This window comes from Ranitomeya imitator, chromosome 6, assembly GCF_032444005.1.
Source record: "Ranitomeya imitator isolate aRanImi1 chromosome 6, aRanImi1.pri, whole genome shotgun sequence".
Classification (NCBI taxonomy): Eukaryota; Metazoa; Chordata; class Amphibia; order Anura; family Dendrobatidae; genus Ranitomeya; species Ranitomeya imitator.
This window is the reverse complement of record NC_091287.1, coordinates 338,214,838-338,226,902: the sequence shown is the minus strand read 5'-3', so window position 1 is coordinate 338,226,902 and position 12,065 is coordinate 338,214,838. Positions and strand designations below refer to the sequence as shown.

General features: G+C 40.1%; 1 protein-coding gene across 4 annotated transcripts in view; it reads left to right on the top strand.

The window, feature by feature from the left end:
• The window catches only part of DCDC2 (doublecortin domain containing 2), a 235,344-nt gene that overhangs the window by 76,303 nt on the left and 146,976 nt on the right, over positions 1–12,065 (top strand). For all 4 annotated transcript variants that reach the window (XM_069730878.1, XM_069730876.1, XM_069730877.1 and 1 more), the window contains 4 exons: positions 3,725–3,801; positions 3,892–4,023; positions 4,849–4,995; positions 5,318–5,372. In XM_069730878.1, the coding sequence (XP_069586979.1) occupies positions 3,725–3,801; positions 3,892–4,023; positions 4,849–4,995; positions 5,318–5,372 (411 nt within the window). The remainder of the gene's footprint in view (positions 1–3,724; positions 3,802–3,891; positions 4,024–4,848; positions 4,996–5,317; positions 5,373–12,065) is intronic.

Below are 12,065 nucleotides of genomic sequence, written 5' to 3'. Positions count from 1 at the left end.
ATGTATGGATTGGCCGGAACCAGTGTCGTAGGGTGAGGTTGCCAGTGACTGGGGCAGAGCAAATGTCTTGAGCTCACCCCTAGTCCAGTATTGAACCTCTTATCCTCAAATCGCATGTATTATAGTTTAAAGCACCACTCCAGCGGGGTCTTTTTCAGTGCCAGAGGGGTGCTTTAAATCAATGCCTCAAGCCCCCGGTCACATACTTGCCCTCCGCCGTCTTCACAGTTTTTTTCGGTGTTGCTCCGGTCCCCCTCTCTATCTTGTGACAGCCGGAAGTCAAGATACGTCACACGCCCTCAATACAAGTCTACGAGAGGTAGAACGAGGCTCTCATAGACTTGTATTGTAAAGTGACCTCCATGAAACACTGCAGCTGAAGGCTGGTCACTTTTCATTGGAGATGAACCGGATCAAATCTGCAAACAAATCAAAGCGGTGGAAGGTGAGTATCAGAGTGGGGAAAGGGGCTTGCATTTAAAGCTCCACTCCAGCGGTGCAATAAAAAAAAACACTGCAGTGGTGCTTTATAGTTTGATTTATGATACTTTTTTGCTTAAATCTGACATAAAATGTGAAAAAAAAATTAAGTTATACTTTGTTATAATATTTTCTTTTAATTTTTTCTAGTTATCATGCTTCTGTTTTTATATTAATGTAATCATTTTATTACTATAAACCTAGTCCTATCCCTAAACCTAGCTCTGTCCCAAAGCCTAACCATAACCATAACCTTAGATAGGATTGGAAAAGGTGTTAAGACGTAGTAATGAATGAAGACCACATTGAATCATGTGGAGTGCTTCAATACTGCCTCCATTATTTAGCTGTTTATCTTCTATCATCACAGTCGCTACTTACGCAGAGCGCAGCAGGCGAGTTACCTTCTGCATAGGCAGTGACTGAGATGACAGCTCATTTCTTTATACTGAGAACTTTGTCATCTCGGACTCTATCTATGCAGAGCGCAGCAGTCAATGACAAATGAATGCCCTAAGAAATAGCGTATGCTGGCACCTCTCATTTAATGGTAGAAGTGGGGGCAAAATTTTGTGCCCACATAGATATTGATATCTGGGGCCAACACTACACCAATAGAAGGAACCATTGATAGATTGAATTGCAGGGTCATCCTAATGCAATACTATTAACATTGGAATATTAACAATAGATTTACAGGTAAGCGTGCTATGGGCATTTCCTACTGATAAGACTTTTGTATATTCCTCCCCAAATTTCTTTCATTTTGGATAATTCATGCTTTTAATTTTTGTCTATATGAAAAAATGTAATGTAGCTCAGCATGTGATTAATTCTAGCGTCACAGATGTATATACTGACTACTAAAACGTAATACTAGTGGGGCTAGGAGAGATCAGGTGATATCGTCAAAAAATACTTCTATGTATATAAAAATCAATATGGTAATAAATTGCTTTGAAATGTTGCAACTTTAGGACTTCGTTCCACGTGAGCCTTACACAATGTGTCCTTGGTGGTGAATAAAATGTATTTCATTAGGAAAAATACATTAGAGAAGAATATGGATCTCTGTAAAGCAGGGGACACATGTTTATATGCTGATAAGGTCACTGGAATTACTGTATGTTTATATTCTGCTATACGTTAGTGTCTTTATAGCTAGTGATTGATTCTGTAAGGGTGCAGGAAAGTGGAAGCAGGAAGGTAAAGTGTTTGTAATTTTGACCATAACTCAAAAGATCCCCGCTTTTCCCCTGCTGAAGTGTGGTAGTGCGTCTCCAATTGGAAAGTTTCTTTATAATCACATTTCCACCTACTGTCCAATGAAAAAGTCAAACAGATAAGGCAGCACTCTGTAGTGCTATGGCACGATAACAAAATCTGAAAAATTGAATTGCATTACTGCACTAGAAATATGAAAAATTAAGAATGCTTATCGCATAAATTGGCCAAATCATGTGTACCTGGCAGCCACGTTAAGGTGATTCTCGTTGCAAGGACCTAATGCCAATCCTCTTAGTCTACATCTCTCTGGGAACCTAATGTGAATCCGCTCTTGGACTGAAGTCAATATCTCTGTGGAGGGCTAAAATCCTGCGGTTTTTAATTGTAGCAGGATTCTACCCCTCCACAGAGATCTAGACTTCAGTCCAAGAGCGGATTCACATTAGGTTCCCAGAGAGATGTAGACTGTCTAAGAGAGGATTGGCATTAGGTCCTGGCAATGAGAATCGCCTTAACATGGCTGCCAGGCACACATGATTTGGCCAATTTATGCGCTAAGCATTCTTAATTTTTCATATTTCTAGTGCAGTAATGCAATTCAATTTTCAGATTTTATGTTTGCATGCTATAGCGCAACAGAGTGCTGCCTTATCTGTTTGATTGTATATAAGTTGGCGACTCTAGGTAGGCATCTCTTCAAACCTGATTTATGTTTGGATGTGGTGGTCAGTTTTTTTGATATTCAATGAAAAAGTGGTATTCAACATACGGTAATCTGTTTAAAGGGAAATTTTCACCAGATTTTTGCTACCTCATCTGAAGGCAGCATAATGTAGGAAAATAAACCCTGATTCCAGTGTTGCATCACTTAGTTTACTGGGTGCATCAGTATGGAAACAACAAGATTTTAGATGTATCATGTAGCAGACCGTAGAAAGCGAACTCCACCAACACTCCTGATTAACTGCTATCTTTGTACATTGCATATTAACAGTAAGCTGCTAATCAGTTCTGGGTGTGTGGTTGGACCAGGATGCTCCTGGGCACCAGTACGGGGCAGCGATAATCTCCTCCTGATAAAACACTCATTATATTGAAACCGCACACAGCCTTCCTCTTCCTCATGCTGCCTTCAGATTAAATAGCAAAAACCTGCTGGCAGATTCCCTTTAAAGGACTTAAACTATGAGCTAAATAAACTTCACTGTAATCAAGTTGGAGTTTTCTTCTTTTTCCTTGCATTGATGGAAGTTTGAGCCGAGTAGACAAGGTAAATGTTAATAATATAAACTACTGAGCTTGTTTTTTCTCCATGTTTGCAGTCAAAGCAATTCCCACATTTTGCATAGAGCAACTTCTTCATCTTGTGTAACCCAAGTATCCACCAATCGAAGAACTTTCGACCCAGGTCACATTCAGTCAGGAATACAATTATAGACCTACAGCTGTTATCCAATCTTCAAAAATTATTTAGATGTTTTCATAATATCAATTAAAAGAAAAATTTAACAAATTAAATCAATTAAAACAAAAAAAAAAATATTTTCTTTTCATTTTGAAAGGCGCCCCATTCTTCAGCTATCAACCTTGGTCCCAGTTCCTTGCCATTTTTCCTTCTAGCTTGGGTTCAACACAAGGGAACGCTTCCAGTGCTGTATATATCAGGGGGGCTGTCTTACTGGCTTCTTATCAATAGATCAGCCAGCCCCCTTGTCACATGCAATGTACATAAGCAGAAGGGGACTCGCTTAGCTAATAAAATGACCCCCTCCTGCCCATACACCTCTGATATTTGCCAATACAAGAAACCCACTCGTGTATTGAGCCTGGGACTGGAAGTAAAGCTCATCCCGGGGCTGATAGCTGGAAATTGGGGGCTACACTGGAACTACATTAAGAAGTTATTTAAATTCATAAAATGAACACATCTAAAAGTATTTTTTAAGTGTCCAACGTCTTTAATTTTCTGTGAAATCTCATGTTTCATCGTAATGAACTGTACACTTATCTGTTACAGGTGAAACCTGTGTCCCATAGCAGAATCAATGTATCGGCAAGATTTAGAAAAAATGTCCAGGAGCCATGTACTGTGTTGTGAGTAATCTACTTCCAAGCATTACATTCTTTTTCTATTGAAATATAGTCATCTTCACTACGTTCTTCTTCTTTTTTTCTCTACACCAGCCTTTTTGCTAATGGAGATATCATGAACCCGGTGGTGCGTCTGCTGATCCCTAGGAAAGTCCTGGATCAGTGGGAGCTTGTTCTCGCCTTGGTTACAGACAAAGTGAAACTCCGAAGTGGAGCTGTGCACAGGTACGTGCTTTATCCTACGGTACCGGTGACTTCCGATTGGTGGTGCAGATTTTGAACCTCTGATCTGCATTTGACTATAGTAAATTTTATGGGCACATGGTTTGAGTGTAGCATGCAATGGCGTTTCAGATCAGTGGCATATCAGTTATACTGTGGATTTGTCATAGTTGAATGTATAGGTGAGAAATACCTTTACATGGCCAATCTGTTCCTCCATTACTGAAAAATCAGAATTCGAATGGGATGTAAAATGAGGCTGTAGATCTGAAGCCTCTGTCACTCCAGCTCTGTTCCCCGCCCAGCACCCTCCTCTCCTGCTTATCTTTTATGCTGTGTTACTTAAAGCAATGGGGCCATCAGTAAAGCAGAAGGAGGTGACGCTGGCTGGAGAATAGATCATATAGCTCTTTAAAAGTCCATAAATACCTTTACAGATCTATAAATACCTGTTCCTACTTTACTGAGAAATCAACATTTGAGTTGATGTGCAAATGAGTGACTCTGTCCCTCCAGCTCTATTCCCCAACCAGCGCCGCCTCCTTTTGCTTGACTGACAGCATCTTTGCTGTGTGACTTTAGGCAAAAGATCCATAAGTCAAGGAGGGTGCAGAGGTTAGTTGGGAATAGAGCTGGAGTGACAGAGGTTTCAGCCTTATTTGCATATCAATTCAAAACGCTGATTTCTCAGTACTGCTGGATTGTGAAAGAGCTACATGCACATGTGAATAGTTTATGGGTGAAATCCTGCTGACAGATTCCCATTAAATCCTTGTAGAATCTGTTCAGGTAATCCTCAAATGCTTTATTTCTGGTTGTTCTGTTTAGATTATACACCTTAGACGGAATACCCATACACGATGGCTCTGAACTAGAAAACGGACAGTTTTACGTTGCGGTCGGCAGAGACAAATTTAAAAAATTGCCATACGGTGATCTGATATTCACAAAATCATCTGTGAGACGGGCACAAGGGTAAGCCTAAATAAAGAGATTGTGTTTTTTGTTGCGTGTTGTCCTTATGTCCTGATTGGTCCAGATGTTTGTAGGTATTTCTTGTACAATAAGCCCTGATATTTCTCACTATAGTAATATCACAATAACTTACAATTATTTAAAAATGGAAAGTGGAAATGCGGATACCGACTAAATTCTATCTACATATCAGTCTGTAAAGGCTCTCTATGACAGCCGCTGGTATCCTAATCCCAATGTTTGTATGTTCATGTTTTATTTATTGATAATAATTAATATTTAACTCATTTTTCTTATTAATTTTATCCACCCAAACATTCAGGTCCAAAGCATCATCATTACCACCTATAAATGGCTATAGAAAGTCTAAGGAGAATGTAAGTAAATGATTTATGTGAGAAAATGTAAGTTCAGATCAATTGTTGAAACAAAAATAACTTGCATGTAATTGCTATTTAAAGCAAGTATGTGAGGAGTCCTAGTGGAACAGTCACTCTCATCATCTTGTACACGCTCCGTAGCCCATAGCCATAGCTATGATGGACCCATAGCCTCTAACTATAGCACAATAGACACAGATTATGGGTTACAGCGCTGCCCTGACTCGCTACGTACTAATACTTTCTCACATACATACTAGTAATATACTGTATTTTCCAGAGACTTTGGTATCTACAAGTTGAATGTGAGGTGGTGCTTTACAGGCTTATTGCTTGATATTGACTACTTCGTCCTTAGCATCGGGAGTGATGTTCGAAGTTATCTGGCGGATTCCTCGTTTGGATGGTCACAGGGAAAGCACTCTTCCCACCCTCACACTATGCACACGCTTGACTGAACTGTGACCAAATGTTTCATCAGGGTTATGCAAACAGATTAGAACATTCATCTTAAAGCCTGTGAAATTGCAAGTTTGTTTCATTAACTTCCCTTTAGCTTCACTTGACTATTTCTTACTGATTGTAGTATGGGTTCAAGGCCCAGACTCCCCGTAATATAAGTGACGTGAACTAAAGTCACCAGAAGGCCATATATGACTAGATGTAGCATTTTTTTTATAGTCTCTCTTGTCTTAACTATGGCTTTCCTCCTTACCTAGTCCCTACCTACTGATTTTGTCTTTCGTGCTGGGTCTCTGGTTTGACCTGTCTATCAACTATTCCATGCAAACTAGCTTCACCGGCCAGCAGCTACTCCATGGATGCAGCCAAGGGAGGTAAAGGCCATGTCCTGTACAGGCGTGAAAGCATCACTTACGACTGTATAGGCTGAGTGGCTAGTGCCAACTCTGTCCGTGAAAGCTCTTAAGAGTTTCCAAAGTTCCACAAACAGCCCCGTAGCATATTTAATATAAGTAGAATAACTAATTCGGCATTAACAGGACGTTATGTATTATCCATATCTGCAAAAACATTTAAAACTGGCAGAGAGAAAAACCACCATAGGATAAATGCAAACATAAAATATATCAATATTTGCCTTTCTATTAGAATTACTGTATCTCTGCTCAAAGTTCTGCTTCTACTTTGCATTTCTATGCTAGAATTTGGCTGGGTTAGCACCAATCATAATGTGTCGGATGATGGGTTTAATTTAGTTTTAAACATATTGAATTTATTGCTACTATTTTCATAGAACTATAATCTCAAAACAGTATCAACTAACTAATGAATGACATTCAAGGATATTGTATACAGTTTGACTGTAACTTGTGACGTGAGTTAATAATTGTGGTAATTACACATGTGACAGTGAAAAAAACTTAGAAATGACTGGACAAAACTAGACATGTATACATATATATATATAGTGAGTCAGCATGGAGCGAATGTGATCAATCTTTAACAGGGTTCACTGCAGTTGGCTGCACGTCTAATTAAGCTATCGTCACCCTCCTTTATGTGTAAAACATCAACCTGAAGAATTTTTATGTATACACATTGTAAGGTTTCCGCTCACTCAGCAGTGCTAGAGGCATGAACGGGAAGCAGTTTCTTAAACAATGTCCAGGCAGGTTTATTCAAATTTTATAAACCTTGCAGTAAAAAATTCATAAAACTGCCTTTGGGCGAAAAGAGAACAAAAATAGTACAATGGTACATTCATGTTGATCCGGGTCACCTGGACAGTGTAACATCCAGCACAAAAGACTCTGGCAGGAGACTTGACACAGGAGGACTTCTGACCTCCATTTTCGGGCACTGAATGAGACAACTGGTCTCCATTTTATCTGCCATACCATAACTCTGGGTGGGGATATGTGAGCAGCCAGTCCCACCCATCTCTCGTTTTGCTCGTAAACCCTGTCCTATTAACTCAACACTAAAAGTGATGGAGCCTGTTTTTACGGACTTGCATCACAGAGGCCACCAACTTCGATGATGCGTATTTCCCCTCGCGGACCTGTCTGGCGGCCATCTTAGATATCCCTCACTATGCCCAAAGGCGGGATGGGGGCATCTTGGCACCTTCTGCTAACATACAATGCACCCTTAACAGGGCATCTTAGAGTATCCAATGCCCACTTGATGACCAAGTATTTTTTCTGTACTATGGAGTAGTTATTTTCTCGTTAAGACAGCTTCCGACTTAGGTAGATTTTCTAGTGCTCGTCCCAGTTCACTTTCTGAGATCAGACAGCACCCAGGCCGGCATCGGATGCATCCGTCTGGACCACCAATTCCGTGGAGAAGTTCGGTGCCACCAACTCTGGCTGTGTACACATGGCTAGCTTCAGTTCCTGGAAGGCCATCTCTGTTTCTGGAGATCTGAAGTTAAAGATATAACGGCGGTAGGTTTTGGCCAACTCTGGATCCTGTCAACTTTATTTGTTTGGGGCTTGATTTCGCTCCTGCCTACGACATAGCCCACGTATTTGGCTTCCTCCTTCCCCATGGCACATTTCTTCTGGTTTACGGAAGTCTCCCTCCCTTAGAGCATCAATTATCGCCTGGACTTTGCTCAAATGGATTTCCCAGTCCTAACTGAAGACCACAATGTCATCCAGGTAGTCCACTTTGTACTTCTTCTTGGGAGCTAGGATCTGGTTCATGGCTCTCTGTAAGGTGGCCGGAGCTACTTGCAGCTTAAACTGAATCCATGTATATTGGAAACATCTATCTGGTGTTGAGAAGGCCGTCTATTCCTTGGCGTCTTTGGACAGGGTAATTTGCCAGTACCTTGTTGTGAGGTCATGGGTGGTAATGTACCGGGTAGGCCATAGCCTTTCAATCAGTTCATCAACACGGGGCATTGGACACATATCGAAATTAGAGACCTAATTCAGCTTCCTATAGTCATTGCAAAACCACCATTCTACATCTGGTTTTGGCACTAATACCATGGGACTGGACCAGCCACTCTTAGACTCTTCAATGACTCCCAGGGTCAGCATCCGATTTCACCTGTTTCAAGATCACCTCTTGGCAGGCTTTGGGGATCCGATACGACTTCAAGTTCTCCCGAACATGAGGCTCCGTGAGAACCTCTATAATCTGAGTACAACATGGTAATTGCGAGAACAGGTTTCTGTTCCAATGTTGCAACTCTTGGCATTGCTGCTTTTGGGCATATGACAGTCTCTGCTACCTTGATATATTCCACGTTTGCTTCGACTTCGCCAGCAGACAAAGATCTTCTATGGGTTCGTAGCTTGCCACGGCTTGACCAGGTTGACGTGGTATACCTGATAGGCCTTCCTTCTCCCTGGTTGGTAGATTTTACAGCTCACCTCACCAACCTTTTCGACCACTTCATAGGGGCCCTACCACTTGCCCAGAAATTTGCTCTTCACTTTAGGTACAAGCACAAGTACCCGATCCCCAGGGTTGAAGTGTCTCACCCTCACCGATCTATTGTACAGCCTTGACTGTGCTTCTTGTGCCTTGAGAAGGTGCTCTTTTACAATGGACATCACCTCGGAAATTTTCTCTTTCATCTGGGCCACATGCTCGATTACACTCCTGTTTGGTGTAGATTCCACTTCCCAGGTCCTTCGCTACATGAGGGACTCCTCGGGGCTGTCTGCCATACAACAGTTCAAATTAGGAAAAACCAGTAGAGGCCTGTGGGACTTTTCTGATGGAGAATAAAGGGAATGGCAGTAGATAGTCCAAGTCTTGGTTGCCCTTCTCTGACTTTCTTTAACATTGCCTTCAAGGCTTTATTAAACCTTTCAACCAGACTTTCTGTCTGGATGGCTGACTGAGATGCTGAGTTGTGTAATTTGCAAGGTTTTGCACAACTCTAATCACCTTTGACATAAATAGAGTCCCTTGGTCCGTTAGGATCTCCTTAGGCAGCCCTGCCCTGGAAAAGATATGGACCAACTCCCGAGCTATACATTGTTAAAAAAAAAAAAAAAACTATTAAAATGCAGATATGGGATTAATTTACAGGTGAATAGGAATCTGAGGCTGCATGTTGCAACCTTGGGATTTCGGTCATAGGGGTGGGCCACTGCGGCTTCAGTCACTGTTTAGTGCATAGCGAGTGGTTGCTGTAACTTCGCCTTGGCACTGACTGACAGCCTGCTTAGACTGACAGCTGGGGTGTGGTTACAGCTGTTTTTTTCACATGACCGGTTTCTTTTAAAGTTTGTATTAATAGGAAATGATTAAATGAGTTTTCCCATTTAGTTTCAGGAGCACACTGCTCTCTAACCTCCCATCTTCCTGATTGCCGGTGAAGGGGGTCTGAATATTTCATAGTTAGGATCATCGTAATGGTTGTGTTGCTAGCAAATTGTGCACTCTCTCATGCGGGGGGCATGGAATATAAGTTTGAGAGCTGCTCTTACAAGCTCCGTAGAAAATAATTTCTAAACCTTGCTCTCCTGGTCTAAGATTGGACACCACTGATAGACTGCAGTGGTGACCGGTAACATAGGCAATGATCCGTATGCTATTGAATTAAAAATGTCTACTCTCTTAGGAATGAACAGTAAATGGCAAACTTGCTTGTTTTTACAAGCACTTTACAAATTATGCATTTAAGACCTTGAGAATTACTGTTTTTTTTAAAACAAAAAACAAAAAAAGCTTTGCATCTCTGTAATTGTATTAACGTGCAAATAAAGTTGACGTGTGATTTTTACTGCACAGTGAACTCTCTAAAAATTAAACCTACAGATGAATATTATAAGTGTTGATTTTTTTTTCAATTTGACCTCAAAAAGAATTGTTTTCTATTTTCCAATACATGTGATAGTAAAATGAATTGTGCCATTCAAAACTACAGATCATCAAGCGAAAAAAAATCATCAAAAATGAAAAAAAAAAATTGTTGGAATTTTGGAAAGTGGGGATGAAAAAACAAAGGCAGTAAAACCCCAAACTGTCTAAATCAGGAAGGCATTTAGAAATTATGAATGTGATATAAAACTGAAGTTAATTTCTATACATTATTTATTTTTTCCATTGGTTCTATGACCATTGCCTGAATTACTCATGTAATATTTTGTGTTACTGACTATATACATTTTTGTGGCTGTTTTAGTAGTGACTGTGAGGACCTGTTTTCTTCTTGGATACATAATAATGAAAAATAATTTAGTTGAGGGCACTTTGAGTTGGCGCACTGAGGTCACTTTTTGAGTTGAGCTTTGAGTCATTTAAGGTATGTTTAGCTAACTGTAAGCAGTGGGGGTCTGAGTAACACATTAAGCAATCCTTTGCCCTGTGTCCACAGAATAGTTATTCTAGCGCTGCTCCTAGTAAATATTTATTTCTCTTTCATAATGGCCCTATTGTCAACTTTCTGTAGCCATCATGATCAACTCAATGAATGTTTGAAGGTTTGGGAATGATGATGATGGCCAGCTAATAAGCTTTCTTTGTCTTGAGTTTGGAAAAGGAACACTTATTTTTAATAAAAGATCCAAAGCTTAGAGTAATATATTAATTTGCGTCAATAAAAAATAACCAGACCTCTCTCCTGATATACAAACATCCAGAGCGAGTGATGACGTATCAACCAATATTTATTTTGCCAACTACATAACATTACAGGCCTTTATGAAGAATACAAGCGTGGTTTAAATAGTACAACATATAGGGTCTCGCCAATCAGTAGGCAAAAAACCACCCCCTATATTTTGCTTATCATGAAAACAGATAAAATTATACATAAGGGTTAAACAAAATATATTACATATAATCTGAAAAGACCAATCCTAGTCCACATGACACAGTAGAAGGGTACAAGATCAGTGCGCATGCGCTGGCGTCCTGAAGGACAAGCTGCCAATGCCTTAACAAATGCCAAGAGTTTTCAACCATCATCACAACAAGGATTATAGACACAAAGGAGAAAAAGAGAAAAGAAAAAACAAGAAGTAACAAGGCCATCGGATGCAGCTACTCTCGTTCAATTCATATAATGAATCATTCCAAACCCTATAAAAATGACCGCCGAACGTAAATCCATTGCCACCCATTGTTCCCTTGATATATCTGTTTTTGTTAAGTAATTGATTTCCCCTATAATATGCCAAACCTAAAGCCCATTTTCTTAGATCTTTATTTGTGCTGTTCCTCTATCCCCATTATTCCATCTGGACAAATATGAATAAATTGAAAAGTGCGATTTTATTACATGTTCCTTCCCTGATTGGGCAGAGTTAAGAGTATAAGGGGACTTGCCTCATTGACAAGAAGAACTGGTACTGCCATGTTGGTGATTTCTTCATATAGTAACGAGGGATAACATGGGAATGAAACAATGAAGGTTGTTCCAGAACCTTGATTATATAGCTAATGTGAGTATTAATAAAAATAAACATGTCAGAGAGTCACAAAGATCCCATTTCCTTCTTTCCCATGTTGGCCATCGTGACAGAAGGGTGCATCTCTAAGTTGTCCTAGATAGCTAAGCATAGGTGTATACAGATCATAGGGCTTCATCGTAAAACTTGAGCTCCCACTATCTGATGAATTTAGATTATATTTTAGTTTATTTCTAAAGCCGTTCTATATATTTATTGCTCTGTTAAAGGTGTTTGCTGAAACTATCGCCCAACCCCAGGATAGGTGAGCCTGATGGGAGGCTTTTATAATAATTTCCAAATGGCA